Source organism: Muscardinus avellanarius (assembly GCF_963383645.1).
Source record: "Muscardinus avellanarius genome assembly, chromosome: 3".
NCBI lineage: Eukaryota > Metazoa > Chordata > Mammalia > Rodentia > Gliridae > Muscardinus > Muscardinus avellanarius.
The window spans coordinates 106,221,729-106,247,323 of record NC_137788.1 but is presented as its reverse complement, the minus strand read 5'-3'; the positions used below and the strand labels follow the sequence as shown (position 1 = coordinate 106,247,323).

Genomic DNA, 25,595 nt, shown 5'->3' with positions numbered 1-25,595 from the left:
TGCCATTCCTTCCTAGGTAACCCATCTGTTCTCTTACTGCATTTAACATCTTTTTGGTCTTCATCTGTTTCAGTTTCAATAGGAAGTGTCTTGCTCTTTCTTCCTCTTTATTTTTCCTACTTGAGATTAATTGAGCTTCTTGAATCTGAAGATTTGGTTCTTTTGTAAATATTGGAAAATATCGATTCTTTCTCTCTTTGGAAGTTGGTTTTCTTAGCCAGATGTGGTGGGAAACTCTTGTAATCCCAGTATTTGAGAGGCTGAGAGAGGATTGCATATCTGAGGCCAGCTTCAGCAATTTGTTTCAGAATAATAGAATAATAAAAGAAAAAGCTGCTTAGTTGTATATCTTCATTCTCTACTCTCTCTTTCTGGACCTCTGACTAGATATAAATTGATACTCCGAGGGAGTAAGTCTGTGTAAGGCAGACATTATGCAGGGTTGAGACTTGCATCCGCAATGCCTCTAGTCCCAAATTCTAAACCCAGAGTTAACTTTAAAGGGCCACTTGTTGGTAAAGGTCCAATGCTTAGTACAAGTAAAAGCAAATATTCTCTGTAGAAACGTATTTTTCACCCCCGCCTCAAAAAAATGTCAGATAAAATTCTCCCAATTAAGAGCTCACAATAAAAAAATTACAAAATACAAAAGGGAAAAGCTACAATGAGTAAGAGTTGTTATAAACAAGGGGAAGATTTGGAAGTAAAAAGACTTCATATAGTGAAATCATTAGGTACAGAATACAAAATAAACTTTTTAATATGTGAAATAAATAAGGCTATGGGCAGCCCAAATAAAGAACAAAAGACTAACCAGCCTAACCAGACAGATTTGAAAAGGAACTGAACAGGACATGTAAATTTTTAAAATAAATAATTGAAATTTAAAACCCCCAGGACAGGGTAAATAGTAGATGGGATATATCTGGGAGGATTAGTTAAGCAGAAGCAAGAATTGAAGAAATCACACACGGTATGGTACAGAGAAGCAAAGAGATTAAAAATATGAGGAGAGAGAGAGAAAGGTTATTTGGTGCTGGGGAATAAACCCAGGGACATTCTATTTCCAAGCTATATACCCAGTCCTATTTTATTTTTTATTTTGAAACAGGGTCTCACTAGTTTGCTGAGAGGCTCACTAAGTTTCTAAGGTTGGTCTTGAACCTGCAATCCTCCTGTTTCAGCCTCCTAAATATTGGGATTATGGATGTGCACCACCACGCCCAGCAGACAGAAGCTTTTAATTTCTAGAATGCTTAGATAGCCACCGTGCCCAGCACACTCTCACTGGCCTGGATTCATGGTTTGGCTTCATTTTTAGCTCCAGCAAGTCTCCCTTATTTTTCTTGCCAACAAAACCAAGTATTCAAAACTACATGTGTAGGATTTAGTTTGGTTTTTATTTAGCTTTTGAAGTATTTTTTAGTAAGGTTTTTTTTAATGATATTTACTATGCATTATTTCTGGGAACTTAATTCTTTATTCTCTACAAAATTCCTTTTTCTTTCAGGGAAGACCTTGAGTGTGTGTGTGTGTGTGTGTGTGTGTGTGTGTGTGTGTGTGTGCGCGCGCACACGTGTATATGCATGTGTGTATGTGTGTGCTTGGGAATAAACCCCAGGGCCTTCTATCTCCAGGTTATACCCCAGTCCTATTAAAAATATATATATTTTTTGAAACAGGGTCTTGCTAGGTCGATGAGAGTCTCATTACTTGCTGAGGTTGTTCTCAAACCTGCAATCCTCCTGTCTCAACCTCCCAGTACTAGGATTACAGGCCTATGCCACCACAGCCAGCTGGAAGACCTCTATTTTATACCTTATTTGTGGAGAAAAATTATCAAGAGGACTCAAGGACAGCTGTTATCAGTTAACTCCTCCTCCAGGCTCCGTGTGTGTGTGTGTGTATGTGTGTGTGTGTGTGTGTGTGTGTGTGTGTGTGTGTGTGTTTGTGTGTGATACTGAGTATTGAACCCAGGGGTATTCTACCTCCAAACTACATCTCCAGCTGTCTTGAAATAGTCTTGCTAAGTTTCTGAGGCTGTCCTCAAACCTAGGACCCTCATGTCCAGCCTCCTAGGTACAGGATTATGGGCATGTGTCACTACGCCCAGCTACCAAGCTTTCTCTTAACCACAGCCATCCAGGTTTTCTCTTAGTCCGTAGCATCAGAAAGATTTCTACCTACCACAATATTTAAAAGACTGTTTTCCTTTAAAGAGGAAGATAAATGATAATTTCTTCCATATGTAGCCTTAAAATTTAAGAAGGTGTGTTTCCTTTGGTAGCATAGGATGGATATTTATTCATTAATCCCATGTATACTGTGTGCTAGGCACTCTGTGGGGAGCAGTCTGGAAAGTGGAGCATTTATTCAATAAAATTATCAAGTTCCTATTATGTTCCAAGAACCTGAAAAACAGTATGAACAAAGGCATAGAGGCAAAAAAAAAAAATAGCCTCGCATACTAAGGGACCAGAGTCATTTAGGACGGATGGGGCGTGGTGACAAGGAAACAAAATTGGAGAAAAAGGCAGAGTAAAGGATGCATGAATTTGAGTAAACTCTTTTTGACTTCGAACCTGCGCGATCCTCCTGTCTCCTCCTCCCAACCGCGGGGATTACAAGCATGCACCACCAGGCCTGGCATTGAGTAAAGTCTTTTTGAACTTATATATTTTCATCCTTTAAAAACTTAGGATTAATATGCATTCTTCAGTTTCTATGCACAAATCAGTATTTTTATATTTGTATGTAAATCATATTCTTAAAAAAAGAGTTTTATGAATGTGTAGAAATCTTCACAAAATGAGACTGACATTATGAATAATTTTGGGTAATAATTCTGTAGCCTATCCCTGGGTCAGTGCTGAAAATCAAGGAAACTTCCTTTCTGTGTGTTAGAGATGGTCCACAGAAAGTTTAACCCAAGGGTGATAGTTGATTTAGGGCAAGGAGTATCTCCCTTGCGTTGGGTCCCCTCCTTTCTAGGCATGGGCTGGTAAGGGTTGTTGTGGGCACAGGGCAGCCCAGGGGCTGGCCTGCAGCTGGTGATGGTGGCTCAGGCAGGCCAGGCCTTCAAGGGAGAGGTCTGACAGCCTGATTCCCCATCACAGACCTCACAAGCCTTGCATGACCACACCTGCAGGACTGTACCCAAGTCTAAAACAGGAGAACGAGGGTCCTAGAAGGTGGGGATAGGTAAGAGAACGGGTAGGACTTTAGAAGACTGAACAACCTATTCCCCATTGATTTCCAGGATGCAGTTGTCTGCTCTCACTGGAAAGACTATGGCATTATTGAAATAGAGTGACTGATAGAAGCCTTGGAGATTACAAAGGTGACACTGTCACATTTCAGAACCTAGAAGAACAGGCTGCCTAAGATGGGCCTGTGTGCTTTGGCAGAGACAAGCACTGAGGGTAATGGATGTGCTTGTTTCTAACTTTATTAATGAATAAACAGTGAGCTGATCCCAGGGCTAGGCCTTCTGAGAGGTCACCGGCCCAAGTACTCCTCGGAGTCTCTTCAGTGACAGGTTTCCTAAAGGCAAAAAAAGGAATCAAAAGCCAAGCATCATTGTGGCTTTAGGGTGCTGCAGAGGTAACCCAGATGGCAGATTGCTGGCTCTGTCAGGCCATCCGTCTTCCCCAGACTCAGATCACAGGGACGCACAGCTATGGTGACTGGTAGAGAAGATGAGCTAAATGGAAACGCTCTGGCTCTGGCCGGAGGGAGCCTGCCCTGCCCTTCCCTCTCTCCATCCCCCAAGCCCTAGTGCTGGCCTTGCCCTCCTCACAGGTCAGCCTTCTGCGGCTGCCTCCCCCACTCCCTTAAACCCAGCAGCTCCAAGCTGGCCTTCAAGGGAAGGGTCTGAAGTGGGTCAGAGCTGAGCTGGACTGTGAATGGGCCACTTTTGCTAACCCGGGAGGAGGCAGAAGGAAGGGCGTTCTAGGCAGAGAGCAACGAGAGACAGTTTGGTGAGAACACGGGTTTCCAGAAGGGAAGAAGGGTTGGAAAAATGACTCGAGACATTTTAGGATAGTATTGAACTCCAAGCTTAGCTTTCACTTTATAAACAATCTAGTCATTTAAATTTGGAAGTAGTGAGAAGGAATAAAATTAAGAATTAACTTTGTGATTTAAAAAGATCGTTAATATGTAAACTTTAGAAAACAGTTTGTTTCTTGGACCCTCACAAGAGTCCTGTGGAAAAAATAGTGAAATGTAGACGCAGGTAGAGAATGAACTGCAGCGGGGCTCAGTCGCGCAAGCTCCCCGCTCCCGTTGAGCCTCCATTAGGAAAAGAAAGCCGGGTTCTCTGGAGATGTGAGGGGGCAGCAGAGCAGAACTTTTTCTGTATTTCATTCCATAAATGATCAGGCTGTCTGCGCGCATGCTCCGGCCCTTATTTATGGCTGGGTCAAAGGAAAGAGCAGAGAACAGGGTGATGCCAAGACACAGTAGGGAAGGGGCCACAAGCCAATAGGAGAGCAGCCAGGACCGTCACAGCCAATCAGGAAGGGAGTGTTTGTGGCCTCCAAGCCTCGCCCAGGTGCCGCGAGCGCCCCCTGGAGATCTCTCCTAAACTGCTGTTTGGAAAACCTACAAGCAGGAGGCCATTCTGGTGTGTGCGGCACAGACTGCTTGTGGGATGCTTTTCTAACAGTACACGTACTTTGTGGGAGAGTTATAAAAGGTTTGAAACGTGTTTGTTATGGAATACAATGAGATCAGTGATGCTGCTGACAGAATCTCCTGGAAGTGTTTTATTTTTCCCCCCCTCTGCAGTGAGAATAGGAGGAACAGGAAATACAGGTCTGATTAGGAAAAGGACTCGTAATCAACCTTGTATTGACTTCTGTCTGGCTGTGCTGTGCAGTGGAGAACAGTGCGTGCCACGATGATGAAATGGTAATGTGTGCTTCGTGGCAATCAGGGGGACAGTTATAAATAGGGCAGGCTGACAGATAAAAAGTAAAGGCTCTGTGTCAACGCAAAGGTATTCATGTATTAATATTCTGGAATTTTCCACCTGATAATTCCCCTTCTAGTTTTCATTTCAGAGTCTAACAAAAGACACCTCCCCGGGGGAGATGATGTTTTTCCATTGTGTAAAACTGTAAGCGCTATTCTTCCACTGGCTACAACTATATAAAACACAAGTGTGGAAATGGACTTGAAGCCTGGGTTCTACAAAATGTTGGATTTTTTGTGAGATACAGTAAATTAGTTAAGATCAAGGATGGTAGCATCTCAGACATTAAACTAGTCCTGCTCTGATTTCCCAAGGATGAGTCCACCAGGAGTTACTTGACCTGAGACCTCAACATCCCCTTCTATTAAACTAAGAGATAAGAGCATCTATCTCACAGGTTTGTGGGGATTAAGTGAGATAAGTGAGGCAGTGCACTCAGTGAGTATCAGCTATTAACCATCACTTGTTCACAAGCATGACACTAATAAACATTTGGTGAGGCCTACGCAGAATACGCAACTGTGGCAAAGAAAATACCAGGAATGTCGAATTATAGAACCATCTATTTTAAAGGGACCTTGGGAATTGTTCCAAGCTTTACCTGGTGCTAAGAACGTCTTCGCTGCTTCCCATATCTCCCTAAGGGGTCATCCAGCCCTTGTTCTTACGAGTATATCCAGTGACGGGTGAGTCTGCAATCTCAGGCCAGTACCAGAGATCTCTGTTGGAAAGTTTCTCTGTATACTGAATCTAAATCTAACCTCCTAGAACTTTCCACTCAGTGGCTTTATTTCTTCCAGAGTGATGGAGAACAGGCCCATATGGCACCTCTCAAATACTGAAATGAGCATCGCTATATTTAGTCTCCTTTAAATTAAACTGCCCCAGTTCCTCCAGCTAGTCTTCAAAAGACATGTTTTCCAATCACATCACCACCCTGGTCTCACTTCTTCTAGATCAGTGGTTTTCAAATGAGGTTACTGAAAGGTTCAAGCCCCCTGCCCTGCAGGGGGCGGGGCCAGAAGCTAGGAGACGGAGCCCTGTGATTCCCAGAGGAGACCACCCCTCTGGATCTGAGAGAAGCGAGATCAGAGAGAAGCCCGAGAGAGACAGAGAGACGGGCGTTCTCCCCACTAGACCCCACGGGCCTGCGGGGCTGGCAGCCGACTCTCCACGAATAAAGGCATCTATACCACCTATAATGGATTTCCCCGTGTATCTGCGTGCAAATGGGACCCGCCACATCTTTCAGTTACCTTTCAGGAAACATTTTGACTGTAACAGCAGGGGCAGGGGTGGTAGTGACATCTAGAAAGTAAGGATCAAGCATACTACACACTCTACAGTGCACAGGCGAGCCCCAACAACAGAGCGTTGTATTGAGGTGGGGAAAGCCTGTCCTAACTACAGGTTAATCAGTGTTCTTAAAGTGTGGGTCAAAAATGTGTGCAGAGAGGAGTCCTGGTATCATGCAGTCTTTATATTTCTGTTAAGCTAGCCTACAATTCATGTAATTTCTAGTTTTCCATCAGTTAAAGCCCTCTTCCATTTGTGTTGTTGACCCAGAGATGACATGGGGCCTGAGTTCTCATTTCAAAAACATGAATCAGTGCTGGCACTCTTCCCTGGGAACCCAGGGGCTACCTTGCAGTCTTTTCGAACATAATATTCTTGGCCACCAGGAATAGTCATTCAAATGGTTATTGGCATGGGAGATGAAATGTATTTGCTGGCCATGTCTCCTTGGACTTGTGATGTTGGGACCTAGGTCATGACGTAATCCTAGACCTGTGTTTTGGAAGGCTCCACAAGGCTCTGTCCTGATTCTTGGGGGCAGCTGGAAAGAACAGAGGATGCCTCAACTTGATACTCAGTAATAACCAAGTCTTTTATATGCTGTTCCCTAAAATCCTTTCCTAAGCACAAAGCCTGGCCATCTACCAGCATTAGAGCAATGTGGATATAGATGGATGACCTCCCTCTTCCATGCACATCCTCAAGCCCTGCGGCACCAACTCCTCTTTGCCTGACTCTTGACCTTTCCCCTGCTACCTCTGATGCTCCAGCTCTAGATTCCCTGAATCAAAGCTGGCCTGACTTCACCAGTATAAAGAGATACGACAGGGAAGGATGCAAACCAGGAAACATCCTCTACACTCTGGATTCTTCAGGAATACACAAACAAAATTTAAAAACTTGAGCAGACAGCAGTTTGAGCTTCTCAGAAACCTGATCTAACTAGGAAATGGTTAACTTTACCTTGAATCTCAGTGCTTTTTTTCACACAGTGTGAAAACAGATTATCCCTTGGCATCTAAGAACAACTGGTTCTAGATCATCCCCCCACACACCCTGCAGATATCAAAATCTACAGATGCTCAAGTTCCTTATATAAAATGGTGCAGTGTTTGCATATAACCTGTGAACATCCACCTGCATACTTTGTATCATCTCTAAATAACTTATACTACTTGACACAATGTAAATAGTTGATATACTTTGTTGTTTAAGGAATAATGACAAGAAAAAAATTGCATGTATTCAGTACAGATACGGTGTTTTCCTAAATATTTATAATCATTTGTTGGATTCAAGAATGTAGAATCAGCTGGGTCTGGTGGAGACATGAGGATCGCGCAGGTTTGAAGCCAGCCTTGCTGGCTTAAGAGACCCTGTTTCCAAATTTAAATATATATATATATATATTAAATATTAAATATATATTAAATATATATTAATATATAAATATACAAATTAAATATATACATTTTATATATATGTCTAGGGAAAAAAGAATGTAAAATCCATATATTCTACAGGGCTGACTACAATTTCCTTTTCCCTTTAATGGGTGGGGGAGAGTTTCTTTGATAGGCACATAGTTTTTTTGATGGCACATAGCTAAGAGTGCAAACTTAGTGCATGTCTTAGTTTTGGCATTCTTCATAACCCTAGTCACTTTACTAGTTTATGAACAGAGTAATATAAATCAGGTTTACCATAACTTGATTTACTCAAATATTCTACTTGTTTTACTTAATTTAAAAGTAGATGTGTTCAGACTAATCATGTTTGCTGACTTAATCTACTTTTCAGCATTGCAAACACTTATGCAAGTAGAGCTAAACTAGTGATCTATAAAGAATGCAGTATCTGTCAGTATTTGGGAAGGAAGCAGAAACTTAAGAGCACAGAAACCATTAACGTTTGAATAAAACAAAGAACACTTCATGTTTTCCAGGCTGAAGACTCTTCATACTATATAGCTTGTTTTTAGAAAAGGAGATAGGCAGTGCTGGGAAGGGAAGAACCTTCCAGCCTTGTGGCCGCCTGCCATATGGGGCTTTTTCTAGACTTAGGGCACATAGTTAAGAGCACAAGCTTGTATCAAGACTCCCTGGGCTGGAAGCCTAACTCAGCCAGAGCTGTAAGAACTTCATCTGTCACTTAACCTAATCCTCAGTTTCTTCACATGTAGAAAGGTACTGGTGGTAGTATCTGCTTCTAGGGTCACGGTAAGGACTGGAAAGATACTGTACACAGAACATTGCAACACAGAACGTTCCCAGTAAGAAAGACCGTGGATAAAATCAAATTTTGTCCTTAAGAGACAGGTCTCTATCCTAGCCTGCCTTTCCTGCCCTCCCTCCCTCTCTTCCTTCCTTCCTCTTCTTTCTTGGTACTAGGGATTGAACTAAGGGCCATTCTACCTCCAATCTCAGCACTTCTTATTATTTATTTATTTATTTATTTGGGTTTTTTTTTTGTGTGTGTGTGTGTGTGTGTGTGTGTGTGGTACTGGGGATGGAACCCTTCTACCTCTGGGCTACACTCTTAGGCCTATTTTTATATTTTTTATTTGGAAACAGGGTCTCTTAAGCCGGTAAGGCTGGCTTCGAACCTGGCGATCCTCCTATCTCCACCCCCCAAGCATGGGGATTACAAGCATGCACCACCTCGCCCAGCTTATTTTTTATAAGTATCTTGCTAAGTTGTTGAAGCTGGCCTTGAACCTGAAATCTTCCTGTCTCAGTGTCCCAAGTACTAGGATTACAGGCAAGTGCCATTGCGCCCAGCTGTCCTAGTTTATTCTTGATGTGTAGTCCAGTAATACAGTCTACCTGCTGTGATTTGTGTTCATGGGGCATCACTAGCTCTCTTGTGATTGGAAGCTAGGGACCATCGACAGTGTCACATGGAGGTGTGCTGGTTCACATGCATTTGTTCTAAGGCAAGAAGAGCTGAAATAGCAGAGACGAGTAACGACTACAGCGGGAAGACTCCACGTGGCTTTCACTTCTACTTCTTGCCCTTTAATTTTAAATGAACATCTGTGCCTGGGACTCCCTTCTCAGAGAAGCATGTCCCAGCCCGTATATCACAGGTGCTACTTCCCCTGTGCCTACCTTCACAGCAACCCCACTGGCTCACAGCACCCACAGCCAGGGAGTCCAGCTAATTATGTTTGTGTGTTTTTAATATTCAGCTTCTGGTCCTACTGAGCTGACTGCCTTGGCTTCCAAGGTTCCAATTACAGTTTTGTTGGTAGGCTAATTTACAAAGTCACATAGATTATGAGTAGTCGCCCATAACCCTGTTTTTTCTCCATAAACCCTCTTACCTTTAATGTATGATTTCACAATCTGTGAGGTTTTTCAGGATTGCACATATGTTTTTTAAAAATTCCCACTTTTTTTTTAAGTGTTGCAGAAGGCAACTGCAGCTAAAGCAAAAACATGTCAAAGAAAGAGAACAAGGCCAGGTTAGGCCGGGTAAAAGTATTTGGTTGATTTACAGGCTACAAAAGTTGGCCCCTCACCTTGGAGCCTCTGAGTACTGCAGCCTCTGAAAGCACCTCGCAGCCCAGGATACTGAAGTGTGATGCTTCGGGCTGGCCTTGCCCAGGGAGGTCGACATAACACCCTTTCTTTGCATTTCTGCCTCAGAGAGAGTGTGTGGTAGCACAGATTAGGAAAATATATTTCCAAGTTAAATCTTTCTCTTTACTTTCCTTGAAACTTGGTCATGGAAATGAATTCTGATACTGTTTCCCCAAGGTTTCCATAATTCCTACCTCCCTAGGATTTCTATTATTAAAAAGGTGTGTGTGTGTGTGTGTGTGTGTGTGTGTGTGTGTGTGTGTGTGTGAATCAACTTAATCATAAGCTCCTTGAAAGCAGGGACTTTATTCGCTGCATTTTTATATTTCTTACCTATTGCCCAGTACCATGTCTTTCACACGATAAATAATAAATGTTTACTAAATGAACATGTTTCCCAAAGCATTCATTTTCACTTGGGTCCTTTTGCAATGGGTGCCTAACAAAAGTGTACTATGAATTCTAATGCAGTGGTTAGAAAAAAGATTCTTATCAAAAGTTTCCTGTAGCAGAGTTTTTTAAACCTTTGCTGGGAAAGTAAGGACTGTGAACCAATGTAGCGTATTTGTTACCTTATGTGACATATTTTATTCATACTTAAGAAATAATAACCAATAGACGGGAATTATTTAACTTGGCCACTCTGACAGTTCCTGCTTTTCTTTCCAAGTCTCTGGAGGTTGAACTCTTTCCCAAGGGAATCCAAGCTCATAACAAACCTCGAGGTGATTTTAGCTTAGATAAAAAGCTTGCTGACAGATGGCAGGGGTGGGCTTAGCTGCTTTGACTGAAACACACAAGCTCCATTCTCCCCCTCCTCCTGGTGAACATCCAGATATATGTTCAGTGTCTGCTGCCCAGGCCCCTCCTGAAAATTTTAATAATGAGTAAATTTTTTATAATGAACTTATAGCAAATAGCCACAGGTAAAAGCTACTTATTGCATTAAGTAATACATGAACAGCTTTTTATGGAATATACAATATTCATTGCTTAATTTGATTTGATCCCCAAGAAACCCTTTTGTATGCCTTTGCTAAAAGAAGTTGTAACAAAGTGCCACAAATTGGGTGGCTTGACAACAAAATTGTCTCATAGTTCTGGAGGCTGGAAATTCAAAGCTAACACACCTTTGGGGTTAGTTCCTTCTGAGATCTGTGAGGAAGAATCTGTTCCACCCTCTCTTCCAATCTTGGGTGTCCCTTGGCTTTTACATCTATGCTTTCATCTTCGCATGGTCTTTTTCCTGTGTGTCTGTGTGAAAATTTCTCTTTTTATAACTTTTGTTTTTATTTATTTTTGAGACAAGAACTTGCTATATTATCCAGACTGGCCTTGAACTCCTGGGAAAAGGATATATTCCTGCCTCAGCCTCCTACGTAACTATGATTACTGGTGGGTACCATGATACCCAGCAAAATTTCCTTCTTTGTAAAGACATCTGTCATACTGAATTAGAGGGTTAGCCTATTTCGGTTTTACTTCATCTTAATTAATTATATCTGTGATTGCCCTATTTGCAAGTAAAATTACATTCTGTGAAACTAGGAGTTAGGACTTGAACATGTGCATTTGGAGCGTAGCCATGCAACCCATAACACTTTTATAGGAGGTGAGGCAGGAATTACTCCCATCCCCATTTTAGAGACAAAGAAGATGAAGTAATCACGAAGATGGAGTAATTTGCCCAAAATAAATGAAAACCCTGTGTCACAGATGCAAAGCTGCTGTCCGGCTCAACAGTCGGGACGGTCACAGGGTAGCTCTTGCTGTAAGTGTGTGTAACTGTTTGTTCTCCCATCCCTGGAGCCATGAGAACTGAGGCTGTGCTGAAGTGTAGAAGGAGGGCAAGTGGTCCAATGTGGGCTCCTTCTGGAAGCAACCCAGCACATGCCCTACTATTAAGAGCTTCGGGGCTAAGATGTACGGGCAGCATGCTTGCCTAGCATGTGTGAGGCCTGAGCTTGATATCAGTCTTAAGAAGAAGAAAAAAAGAGCTCACTGCTTTCCCTGTGGCCGCACGTTGGGGGCCTGGCCTCAGGGAAACTGTTCTCTCCCGCTGTTTCTCTTAAGTCTGTCGTTTCTCTCTGATGGTCCATCTTCGAGCCGGCGGAGCTGGGGACAGTGAGCTTATTCAGGGAAGAAAGTAAATTGCTCCAGTTTCCTTTCTTGTCTGTGGCATCCTTCTTTGCCTCCCTGTGCCTTTCTCTTGTCCTGCTGTTGAGGGGCCTCCGCGAGGGTGTGGAGTGTGGCTGGGGACCGCTGCCTGGTGGAGCGCATGCCGGGGCAGGCAGCAAGGGGAGCTGCCGGGAATGACGTTGCCAGCGGTCCTTCTTTGACGTATGCCTGCGGCCCTGCCTGAATCACTCTCCCCCACTGAGTCCTCTCCTGAGTGTGGGCTCCCCTAGGCAGAGAGGAGGGACACACTTCATCGGGGCGCCTTGGAGAGCAGACTAGGAAGCAGTAGCTGAGTGCAGAATTGGGAGCCAGGTTCCAGTCTCAGCTCTGCCACTTGCTCACGGTGTGACTTCAGGAGATGCTAATTCCAATCCCCCCGGTGTCATTTCCTCATCCATCAAATGGAGATGATGAAGGTGTTTGCCTCATAAGGTTACTGAGTGGATAAACAATATGCGCTATAAATGGTGTTTGGGACAATGTGTGATGCCAGCACGCAGCAGATGTAAGCGATACTTCCTTGTTTAGCTTATTTCCCAAGTGTCATTTGTTGTCTGTTAATTAAAAATGGTAAGGCTATATATAAAAAAGCCAACAGTGGTTCTGTCTGGATGATGTAATTGCAGGTGATTTTATTGTCCTACTTTTGATTGTTTATACTTTCTGGATGTTCTATAGTAAATACACATTACTCTGTGTGTGTGTGTGTGTGTGTGTGTGTGTAGTCTTGGGGGTGGAACCCAGGGGCATCTGACTTTTGAGCTCCACCCCCAGCCCTATTTTTTTATTCTTTATTTTGAAACAGGGTCTCACTGACTTGCAAAGGGCCTCACTAAGCAGCTGAGGCTGTTTGCAAACCACGATCCTCCTGTCTCAGCCTCCCGAGTGCTGGGATTACAAGCGTGCGCCACCAGTCCTGGCTATTACATTACTTTTTAATGAGAGAGCACGCTCCCACTGAGGACTTGGGCTAGGCATGCGTGGGCATGAAGTGGAGAAGACATGGCCATTGTCCGTAGTGGAGTTGAAAGCCTGCAGAAAGAACAGGAGCAAATAAACAATGACACAGGAGGGTGGGCGATGATGCTAAGGACAGGCCTAGTTTGAGGCTTGTTCCCCTCAAGTGGCACCATGCGGTAGAGATGTTATCATCAGTCTTACCCCAACTCTGTACATGGTCTTTGTATATGGTCTTCTCTGATCTGGAAATAGGAAAGCAAGATGATGTTTTAAGATAATCACTTTAATCTATCCCAGGGCCCCAGGCGATGGGGGAGTTACTGAGATTCCTTTCTAAGGTACCTATTTCTAGGAAGGGGCTTACATGGAATAAATGTCTTTTTTTTTTTTTTTTTTTTTGCGGGTCTGGGGATGGAACCCAGGGGCATTTGACCTCTGAGCTACACCCTCTGCCCTATTTTTTATTCTTTATGTTGAAACTGATCTCACTGAGTTGCAGAGGGCCTCACTAAGTAGCTGAGGCTGTCCGCAAACCACGATCCTTCAGTCTCAGCCTCCCGAATGCTAGGATTACAAGCGTGCGCCACCACACCTGGCAGAATAAATGTCTTATAAAGAAAATCTTACATGAGATAGATGTGGTCAGGTCACAAAGCAGCTTGTCAGATGGAATAAGAAGTGATTTCCGGTTTCTCCTTCTTTCCCCAGCATCATCAGCATCATTGTTATCCTGGCTGGAGCAATCGCACTCATCATCGGCTTCGGCATTTCAGGTATGTGATTTCTTGCATTACCAGGATGCATCCACGCCAACCCGTTCAACCTCTCCTCACTCAACGGGACGGCATGGGAAGAGCCCAGAGCTCGGGCCAGAAAACGCCGGAGGAGAGAGAGCACTTGTTCTTCTTAACTGTGTTCCCTTCACCTGACTTTTAGCTCCTCGAGCCTTTGTGCCCTCATTTCTAGAGTGGAGAAATAGCGGCCAGTCAGTAGTCAGATGAGAGAACCACTGGAGAAGTTTATCAGCAGTGTGCCCATGAGTCAGTGCCGAAGACATCACTTGGGATCATAGGAAAACCGGCACATCTGAGCCATTCCTTCCATTAGTGGTTGACCTGGCAGATGGTCCCTTGCTGATGAGGTAAAGACTATCAAGTCTTTGTACATGGAGGCTTAGGCAGAGAGAAACCCGGTCATGGTCACTATGCTGCGTAGAAAGCATGTCGTTATATGCTTGGCAGGTTTCCAAATGCAGTTAACCGATGTCTGCTGCAGCAAATCTTCTCTTTTCTCTTCCATGTAGGCCACTTCTCTAAAGTAACTATTATGTCTCTTCCTTTCTCTCTCTCTCTCCTTCTCTCTCTCTCTCTTTCTTTTTATTTATTTATTTATTTATTTTCTTTTTTTCTTTTTTTGGTGGTACTGGGGTTCCTGGAAGCCCTTCTATCTCCGGGCTACACTCCCAGACCTATTTTTACATTTTTTTTATTTGGAAACAGGGTCTCCTAAGCCAGCGCGCGTGGCTGGCTTCGAACCTGCGCGATCCTCCTGTCTCCGCCTCCCAAGCGCGGGGATTACAAGCGTGCGCCACCACGCCCGGCCTTATTTATTTATTTTCTGATACTGGAGATTGAACTCAGGGGCATTCTACCTCTAAGCTACACTCCCAGCCCTGTTTTTTATTTTTTTATTTTGAAACAGGATCTTGCTAAAGATGCTAAGGGTCTCCCTAAATTGCTGAGATAGGCCTTGAACTTACAGTCAGCCTGTCTCTACCTCCCAAGTACTGGGATTACAAACATGTGCCGCCAGGCCTGGCTAATAAAGTTTTTACATGGACAAAAATATTATTAGTTTTAACTAGTCTAATTTATCAGATTTTCCTTTTATACTTGGAATTTTTGTAATTTGTTTAAGGAATTTTTGCTTATCTCAAGGTCATAAATATTTTTGTCTAAATTATCTCATAAAACCTTTATTGTTTTACCTTTTATATTTATACCCAAGAACCATCTAGAATCAATTTTATGGGGCAAGATATGGGTCAAGGCCAGGAATTGTGGCACATGCCTGTAATCCCAGTACTTGGGAGGCTGAGACAGGAGGATCACAGGTTTAAGGACAGCCTCGGCAATTTATCAAGGCTCTCAGCAACTTAGTGAGACCCTGTTTCCAAATAAAAAATAAAATAGGTCTAGGGGTATAGCTCAGAGGTAGAATGTCCTTATGTTCAATCCCTAGCAACACAGAGAAGAGAGAGAGAGAGAGAGAGAGAGAGAGAGAGAGAGAGAGACAGACAGACAGACAGACAGACAGACAGACAGACAGACAAAGACTGTATCTTAAGCTCTTCCATGTGACTATTCAGCAAATTCAGCACTGTTTATTGAAAACACTCTCCTTCCCCAACTTCAATGTCATAAATCTAGTATCCATTTCTAAATTTTCAAACCTGTTTCAAACATTCCAATAAATTGAAAATATTCTGAGTTTCAAATTTATTTAACACACCTATCAAACATCATAGCTTAGCAAGCCGGTATACCATAGAGACTCAGCTGATTACCCCTGGATCACAGGGCTAACTGCTAGCTCTGCTGGCTGCTGGTGACTGGGCTCATGACAGAATATCATACTACATGTCACTAGTGTAGAAAAAAGTAAAAACTCAAAATTGAGAGTACAATTTCTGCTGGATGTGTATCACTTTTGCACCATCGTTAAGTTTAAAATTTGTAAGTTGAAGCACCATAAGTCAGGGATGTCTATATTTCTTTATAAATCATTTGCTTTCTGTTTGTTATTATATTTTTTTGCTCTTCCTAGCCACTGCTGCTGTTGTCTTCCTCCTCTTCCTCCTCCTCCCCTTCTTCTTCTCCTTTTTCTTCTTCTTCTTCTTCTTCTTCTTCTTCTTCTTCTTCTTCTTCTTCCTCTTCCTCTTCCTCTTCCTCTCTCCCTTCTCTCCCCTCTTCCCCTCTCTCTTCCCTCCCTAAAATAATGTATAAGATTATAGATATTTTATAGCTTTGTAGTAGTTTTCAAAGAATCAGCTTTGAGTTTATCTATACTTTCTCTGATTTGTTTCTTCTTTCACTGATTTTGACTTTTTATCTTTCTTAATGTTCCCTTCCCTGATTTATTTCCCTTTTAATTCTTGTTCTAATATATTAGAATAAGTATTACATAAAAAGCATATCCAAAAAGCCAGTAAATAGCTTTTAGGAGATACTGCCATTCAGTTTCCCAAAGTGACTCATCAATTTACTGTTAGCAGAAGCTGATGGGAGAGCAGAGCTCACAGCCTCACCAACTCTGGGTGTCGTGGAATCTTGTGGTTTTAACTTCTCTTGCCTGGTGACTGAGGAACCTAAGAACATTTTCAGATGAGAAATACAATGCTGAGTGACACAAAGCGCAGAAAGACGACATCTGTATGATCCCACATATATCAATTTCAAAAACAGGCAAATGATCTCTGCTGTTAGAAGAAGGTTAATAGCTATTACCTCTGGGGGCATAAGGGAGCTTCTAGGAGGGTAGCAAAGTGGTGTGGTAGTAGTTACATGAAGTTATAATTCTCCAAGCTGTACAGTTCTGATGGATTTTTATAGGTATGTGTTAGACTTAAATACAGACATATATAAACATTTAAAATAATATATACAGATATGTTTTATAAGGAAATAAAATATTGACTCATAAAGCAATTACTTTGGAATAATTTAAAAAATATTAACGTTTAAGGCTTATCTCCTAATTATAGTTCGCCCTAGTCCTGATCTTATACACCCCCTTGAAATAAAACTCTTGTGTTTGTTCACTCTTTATCTTGATGACTAATCTTCTTGGGCCTAGGGCCAACTAGCTTAGCATCAGAACGCTCTTACAGTTGTTTATCTTTTGGTTGCTAGTGGTTATGACAGCCTTAGCAAGAGTTTTCACATTGTAATCTTTCCCAAGAAAGTAAACAAACCTGCTACTTAACATCTTTTCCTGTTGCATGATTATATTGTGTTCAAGTACTGATAGCAACCTCAAATACTGAGCTGTTTCCTGAATGTAGATGGTGTTTTAAGGGTTTTTTGAATGAATTGATGGATGAATGAATAAATAGAAATTGTAGTGCACTCAATCTAGTAGTGTTGTTTCAAAAATATTAAAGTCCTACTACGCCAATAGAGTTTTTCTGCCTCCTTCATATTTCACAGAGTGAAAGCTGATTTTTTGGATAAAATGTTCTGTTTATTAGTTCAATATTAGTTGGACTTTTTCAACTACTTCTATTTAAAGGATATAATCTTTAACAGAAAGCATTATATTTTCTTTTTTTTTTTTTTTGTGGTACTGGGGTTCCTGGAAGCCCTTCTACCTCCGGGCTACACTCCCAGACCTATTTTTTATTTTTGGAAACAGGGTCTCTTAAGCCAACGCGGCTGACTTCGAACCTGCGCGATCCTCCTGTCTCCGCCTCCCAAGCGCGGGGATTACAAGTGTGCGCCACCACGCCCGGCTAAAAGCATTATATTTTCACATTTAAAAACAATTAAATTAAATGTTAACTGGTTTAATATACATTAAAATTAAGCAAATAACATTAAGTAGATGATGATGACAATTTACATCCTTTTTTGTGCTTCTCACTGTACTAAAAAACTTTGCATATATTATTGAATTTACTATTCACAACAAATAGAAAGTCGATGTTATTACTATGTCCAGATAGTAAACCTGTATAAAGTTGCATACAGCTAGTAAGTACACATTCTATGTTTTGAGTCCTGGTAACTTGTTTCCAGAACCTACACTCCCACTTCATACCCAGTACCAAGGATAATATTCACACAGAATTGTGGAAGGGAAGGGTGTATTCTGGTCTACCTTGCAGACGTTCTGCTTGAGATGACAGCTTTTTAAGACTTAAAAATATCCGCAAATACAGAAAAAAAATTTATAACTTTCCTGCTGCCCTCTTATTCCCATTTTGCTCTTTATTAATTCTAAATACTGACCTCATAAAACATAAAGTGCATTGAAGGTGAATTATTTGGAAGAGAAATTGAGAGCTCCATGGTTAAGAACAGCCTTTAAGACGATCCTTAGAGAAGGAAGGAGATGTAGTGGAAAGACCCCTGGCCATCTGCAGCCCAGTCACTCACTCGTGGCTTTGAACAGTTCCGTAAAGTGGAAGAGTTTGAGGGGAGGTCCACCAGTGTCAGGTCTGACAACTGTAGGTCTTTGGGATGTAACTTAACTTTCCATAACCAGTTTCCTTAAATAGGCCACATCATTGTAAGAGTTAAACAAGAGTGCTCATGAAGTGTTTGATACATATGTGTGATAGTGGCTGCCATCGTTATTGATACAGACACTACTAATAAAAACGTGTCATTGTCAATGCACTCATATAGCGCTTCCCAGGAACCACACAGTTTCCTGGTGAGGCCAGGGCAGGCATCCTTTGCAGTTAGTGAGATCAAGGCAGGAAATCACAGGACACTTTCTCCTGAGCCAGTATACATACACAAATTGTCATATTTGATGTATTAGAAAATTGGCTGTTGGCCTTTCTTCCACTTATTTTATGGTGTTTGTTTGTTTGTTTGTGATACTGGGAATTGAACCCAAGGGTGTTCTACCTCTGACCTATATCCCCAACCCTATTTTTTATTTTTTTTGTTTGGAACAGGATCTCAATAAGTTGCTAAGGGTCTTGCTAAATTTCTGAGACTGGCCTTAAATCTGCAGTTCTCCTGTCTCAGCCTCCCAAGTACTGGGATTACAGGCCTGTGCCACCACACCTGGCTTTCAAGTTGTTTTTATTTAATTGATTAATGTAATTATTGCTATGCTGGGGATCAAGTCCAGAGCCTCACACATGCTAGGCTAGTTAGTACTCTACCACTGAGCTACATGCCCATACCTACTTTTTTAATGTTTAAATGAAGTAGGACTGTATCTTTGGTGGTTTAGCTCTCTTCAGTCTGGCCCTGATTGTCAGGATGGTGTGATAGAAGGAGCAGAGGCTTAGTGCCAGACCAGACTGAGTTTGACCCTGGCTCCACTCCTCACTGGACACAGGGCACTGGCCAGCCATTTCACCTCACAGAGTTTCTTTATCCTCAATCATAAAATGAGTATAATGGTCATTCTTACCTCTCTTGGCTTAAAAATGAGTCACTATAAGTAAAGCAGTTTGTAAGATGTTCCTTTTCTGGCCTGCTGAGGTTCTGATCTGCTGCCTTTTCAAATGATTGTAGTTAATAATGGTTATTGGTATCGGCGATTTAAGGTTTAACATGGCAAATTAGGTGTTGTATTAAGCACTTTACCTTATATAATTTAATCCCTTCACAGGGACATTCTGAGAGAGCATCCTCATTTTACTGATTAAAATCCATGGATTAGTAAGGTTAGAAAACGTGTCCAAGGTCATATTTCTAGATAGTGGCAGAGCTTGGACTTGGACCTAGGCAGCATGATAATCATGTCATGCTAACACCACACTCGGCTGCCTCCCTGTGTTTTCCCTTTATTCGGTCCAGGATCCTTTCTAGTATTTTTCCTCCCATGAGCAACTCCTACCCCAGCCCCACCATCTTCTTTGGCAAGAGTGGCACTGGCAGGTGCCACGCTAAGTTCTGCTGGTACAGGTTTCAGCCTTGTGTTTTTGCCTTCATTTTTTAATTTTAATTTATTTTTTATTTTTATGTGGAACATACTGAAAATGGCATACAGTCAGACTGTGCTTAGTGCCCTCTCCTCCCCCTACTTCCCCTCCCAACACTGAGTGTCCAGGGCAACCATGCTATAGTCATACTTTTATACATATTCGGATGTAGCTCCTCCATTAATCAACCCTTCTTCCTCTCCTATCCTTCCATTCTAGCTTGGCTGAGGTTTCTCCTCCATTATCTGGAGTCCCTCTGGTATTCCTAATACTCCCTAGTTTGGGCATATTAGAGAAAACATAAGTCCTTTCTCTTTCTGTGTTTGGCTGATCTCACTTAACATAATGTTCTCCAGGTCTTTCCACCTTCTTGTGAATGACATGATTTTGTTCTCTATAGCTGAGTAGAATTCCACTGTGTGCATTTCCCATAATTTTGCAATTCATTCATCGGTTGATGGAGACCTAGGTTGTTGGTTCCATATTTTGGTTATTACAAATTGTGCTGCTATGAACATGGGTATGCATATGTTGCTGTAGTTCTCTGATTTCAACCCCTTTGGAAAGATACCCAGGAGTGGTATAGCCAGATCATGGTGGATCTATTCCCAGTTCTCTAAGGAATCTTCAACTGATCTCCATAGCGGCTGAACTAGTTTGCACTCCCACCAACAGTGTAAAAGAGTTCCTCTTTCCCCACATCCTCACCAGCATTTGTTGTTATTTGATTTCTTTATGCTTGCCACTCTGATTGGGGTTAAATGGAATCTCAGCGTAGTTTTGATTTGCATCTCCCTGATGGCTAATGATGTGCACAGGAATCAACTCGAGATGGATCAAAGACTTAGAAATTAGATCAGAGACTGTGAAGTTATTAGAGGAGGGCATAGGCTCAACACTCCAACATATAGGCACAGGCAGTAACTTTCTCAACAAGACCTCCAAAGCTCAGGAAATTAAAGCAAGAATTAACAAATGGGATGGCATCAAACTAAAAAGTTTCTTCTCATCAAAGGAAACCATCAAGAACCTAAAGACAAAGCCTACAGAATGGGAGATCTTTACCAGCCACCACTCTGATAGAGGTCTAATATCCAGAATATACAAAGAGCTCAAAAGACTCTACACTAAAGCCAGGCGTGGTGGCGCTCGCTTGTAATCCCAGCATTTGGGAGGCTGAGACCTGAGGATCACAGTTTGCGGACAGCCTCAGCTACTTAGTGAGGCCCTCTGCAACTCAGTGAGACCCTGTTTCAAAATAAATAATAAAAATTGGGCAGGGGGTGTAGCTCGGAGGTCAAATGCCTCTGGGTTCCATCCCCAGACCCGCAAAAAAATTAAATAAATAAAAGACTCTACACTAGCAAAACAAATAACCCAACCAAGAAATGGGAAACTGAACTGAATAGACACTTCACAAAAGAAGAGATACAAATGGCCAATAGATACATGAAAAGATGTTCAACATCATTAACCATCAGGGTGTTTCTACCTTTAAACCATGTACCATGATGCCCATCTGGATAGTGGAATTTCAGAGATGCTGAGTAATCATCTGCTGAAGGCTTCTAGTATGTTTTCTGTGCCAGTGGAATGTATGGAGCTTATCTTACTGAGCCATGTCAAAGGACAGTTCATTTCCCAGGTTTTATCCAATCATCATTTCTGTAAAGAATTGTTGCTCTGGGTTACTTGTACCTCCACTCTCCAAGATATCCCTGCTTCTATGACAGAGGGCCAGTTGAATAGTACTCATTCTGTGAAAACAGCAATGTTCAGATTTCAGCTTGCTCTCCTTTGATAGCCCATTTCTTCATGTGGACCAGAGCCATGGTAGTAATTCCCTTTCAGAAACTGGATAATTCAATTTTAGTCACACAGGAGCCTCTGGTGATGGATGAGTCTAGAGAAACATATCAGACCAGACTGTATAATGCTCCTTGAACCAACATTTGTTTGCAAGTTTGAATACAGACTCTGTGTGTGTGTGTGTGTGTGTGTGTGTGTGTGTGTGTGTGTGTGTGTGTGTGTTACTGAGGAAAGAACCCAGGGGCTTTCTACCTCCAGGCCACACTCCCAGAACTATTTTATATTTTATTTGGAAACAGGGTCTCATTAAGTTACTGATAGCCTCACTAAACTGCTGAGGCTGGCTTCGGACCTGTGTGATCCTCCTGTCTCAGCCTCCCAAGTACTGGGATTATAAGTGTGCACCAGCACACCTAGCTGAATACAGACTCTTTTTTGTGAGAATATATAAATGTTGTTGTTTGCACATTAGATTTTATTTTATAATTTTAAGTCATCATTTATTAATTTAACAAACAAGGTCTTATTGACTGCTCTCTGGGTGCACAGCAATGGCTAGGTCCTAGTGACTTGTAAAAGTTCTCGCTGGCTTTTTATTCCTTTTCTTTATTTGATAGGAGGGAGAGATTTAATCAACATTACACTCATTCCATCTGCCACATCATTAATGCAAACTTAAATGACTGGAACCTACAGCAGGTCCCTGGGGCACTCCACAGCTGCTGATTTTTAATCATTAAGTCCTTCAGAAGATAGTTTAGCAGATTCCCCACCTGTGGGCTCAAGGCCAACACAATAAAATTAATTCAGTAACACAATTACCAAACTAAGACATGTCATTATCATTTCATTTTCTCCAGAAACTGTGCTAATCATGTATTTTTTTTACAAAAAGTAATTTTTCAATTTAACTTTAATGGCACTTTATAAACTCCAATTAAACTTACCCTTGCTCTAACATACTTATGTATGCTGCACAATTTTGAGAATCTCTGTGTATTTTTATTGCCTTCTTTTTCACTGTCTTACATTTCCCCCAAATTTAGATGTGATAATCTTGCCAAATGTCTTAAAACAGATAAATTATCTCAAATAGTGCGTGAATTTCTACTTATTCCCCCTTACTCATGCCCTCAGCAAATACTATTTTTCCCTGTAGAAACATAGTGCTAGGTACTATGGGACCTATGGATATGAATGAGGGCTTCTGCCCTTGGAAAAGCTTACAACCTAGTGCAAGAGATAGACTAGAGATGAGGTAAAGAAAGACAGCCACCAGCATAAAGCAAGAGCCAGTGTTAAGGGAGAGTAAAGGGAAAATCTACAAAAGAAGATAGCATGAAAGGGCTGCCACCTGAATAGATTTGAATATAAGTAGAATATGGATTACTACTGATAAAATAGGAGGCTCTCTGAGCTGTAGGTGCCAGGTGAGCAGGGCTGTGAAGGGGCATAGTGTGATCCTATACCCATGCTAGCCCCAAACGCCTTGGACATCAGTCTGTCAAGTAAAAATTAAGCCAAGCGGATCTTTAAAGCAGTGTTCGAGAAAATGCCAAGGCAGGAGACGGGGGCAGGGGTGGATGGGTGTTGCATTTATATTACTCAGTAAAAACTTCCTATTGTCCTCTTTCATCATTTCTCTCTCAAATCTACAACATGAAAGGCTATCCATGGCAGCTGCCCCATAGTCCCTCTGTTCTGTGCTGTCAAGCCTTCAAAGATCCTCTCAACACAACCTGTGCAGTTTGTTGTTGTTTATATTTATGTGGCTGCATTTTTCTTCTATCAGTAGCTTTCTCTTTCGTTTATACAAGTCTATCTAGTTTTGCATCTCTGGTTCTCTCCTTACCCTCATCCACTTTATAAAGGTCTAGGAGACAGATAATTCTAAGCCCAAGTTTCACATCAAAACAACAGAAGGAGCATCTAAGAAGATTTGGTCAACTAAATCAGCCCTATAGGTATCCTCAGCCAGCAGCCTCCAGGGAACAAGGAAAGGCTGGTTGACCCTGCCCTGACTGTACAGGCTGGGCAGCTGGGGGAGGGGCAAGGGGACACGGTAGGCACATGATTAATATTATACTGGCGGCATGTTCAGAGAAGGAGGTGGCTTCTGCCTTGAACCAAAAATCAAGTGAAATAAGTATGCCATAGCTAACACTACAATCCCAGCCAAGTCTTTATTTTCTCTGTGCCGTAGTTTCTTCATTATTCAAATGGTGACAAAGTGTCTGCACTTTAGAATTTAGTGTTCTTCAGAATTACTAGCCACATTTGGATAACATGGGGTTTCACTCTGTGCCACTTCTGGTTACCTAAGAATAACCGTATCTTATATGTGTAATTACAGTTTGCAAATTAAGTTCACATCCATTTGATTTGATCCTCACCAAAATGGTAGGTAAGATACTGTTACCTCCACTTGTCAGAGATTCAGAGAGGTGACATGATTTATTAAGTAACAAAGCCAGGACCTGCGTCTTCAAATGTGAGTGAGATGCAAATGTGACTCTTCAAACCCCAAGTCCAATGTGTTTTCCTCTTGCTGCCTGTTAAGGTTTGGGTTCATTGGTCTTACAAAAGCTATTGATATGAAGGATATCATGTCCGACTCTTTCTACTCTCATCTTCCTTTTTAAAAAATGCATCTTCCAGCCGGGCGTGGTGGTGCATGCTTGTAATCCCAGCATTCGGGAGGCTGAGACAAGAGGATGGCAGTTCGCAGCCAGCCTTAGCTACTTAGTGAGGCCCTCTGCAACCCAGTGAGACCCTGTTTCAAAATAAAGAATAATAAAAAAAAAATAGGGCCGGGGGTGTGGCTCGGAGGTAGAATGCCCCTGGGTTTCATTCCCAGACCCGCAAAAAAAAAAAAAAAAAGAAAGAAAGAAAATGCATCTTCTGTTCTTCTGTATTTCTGATTTAACACAAAAGCCTTCTGTGTCATGATGCGTTTGTCATGAAGGGTTGGTGGTGATTGCTCCAAGGCTTGCCCTGGCATTGACCTCTGTTTCCTGAATTGCAGGGAGACACTCCATCACAGTCACTACTTTCACGTCGGCTGGGAACATTGGGGAGGATGGAATCCTGAGCTGCACTTTCGAGCCTGATATAAAACTTAAAGACATCGTGATACAGTGGCTGAAGGAAGGAGTTATGGGATTGGTCCATGAGTTCAAAGAAGGCAAAGATGACCTGTCAGACCAGGACAAAATGTTCAGAGGCCGGACATCAGTGTTTGCTGATCAAGTGATAGTTGGCAATGCCTCTCTGAGACTGAAAAATGTGCAACTCACAGACGCTGGCACCTACAAGTGTTACATCATCACTTCTAAAGGCAAGGGGAATGCTAACCTTGAGTATAAAACTGGAGGTGAGTCACTCGGGGAGAGAAAGCACCAAAGGATACTTGAGGATAATGAATGTGAGTTGCTGATGATATGTCATGTGGTTGCTCATGAATGACCAACATCAAACAAAAACCTTCCTCATCATGTTAGTGTCCATCTTACCAAAACCTTCACAAACTCCAACAGCAGCCCACTATAATATTAGGACTTAAATATTTTCTTCTGGGTTTCTGCCATTTCTGAATTTCCAGGTATATTTCCTAAGATATTTTATCAAACTAAATGTTGTCTCCTTTTGGTAGCCCCTGCTATTGCTAATAACCAAAGCTTGGGATGTTTCTATGCTAATTAGATCCAAGCCTATGTCTGAAAGGAGTACTTCCAAAGACTCCTGACAGTCCAAAAATTGGACCATCACTTCTAGAAGAAGGTCAAAGGAACTAACCAAAAAGTATTGTCCTATAAACTCAATAGAACCTTCCCAATGAAATCTACCCTTCCTTGCCAACACAATTTAATAAATGTTTGCTGAATTTATATACAAGGGACTCAGATAGATATAGAGAGGAATACAGAGATGATTTAGAAAACAAAGATGACTGTTTCTTCTCTTACAGAGCTACTAATGTATATCTATAGAGTTGAAGGGTAAGGCAGAGATAATAATTGGTAACATATATTAAATGCTTCAAGAGAAATATAAAGAGTGATTCAGCTGGATGATCCAGGTTAACTTTATCAGTGATCATCATGTTGTTAGTATGAAGCTTCTA

At 41.9% G+C, this 25,595-nt stretch overlaps 1 protein-coding gene across 2 annotated transcripts in view; it reads left to right on the top strand.

Annotated features, from left to right (window-relative positions):
• VTCN1 (V-set domain containing T cell activation inhibitor 1) overlaps nt 1-25,595 on the top strand; it is a gene marked incomplete at both ends in the record, with an annotated part of 63,340 nt that overhangs the window by 31,640 nt on the left and 6,105 nt on the right. The window contains 2 exons of one of the 2 annotated variants that reach the window (XM_080690890.1): nt 13,705-13,769; nt 24,498-24,845. In XM_080690890.1, the coding sequence (XP_080547016.1) occupies nt 13,705-13,769; nt 24,498-24,845 (413 nt within the window). The remainder of the gene's footprint in view (nt 1-13,704; nt 13,770-24,497; nt 24,846-25,595) is intronic. The other variant, XM_080690891.1, reaches the window with a different exon arrangement.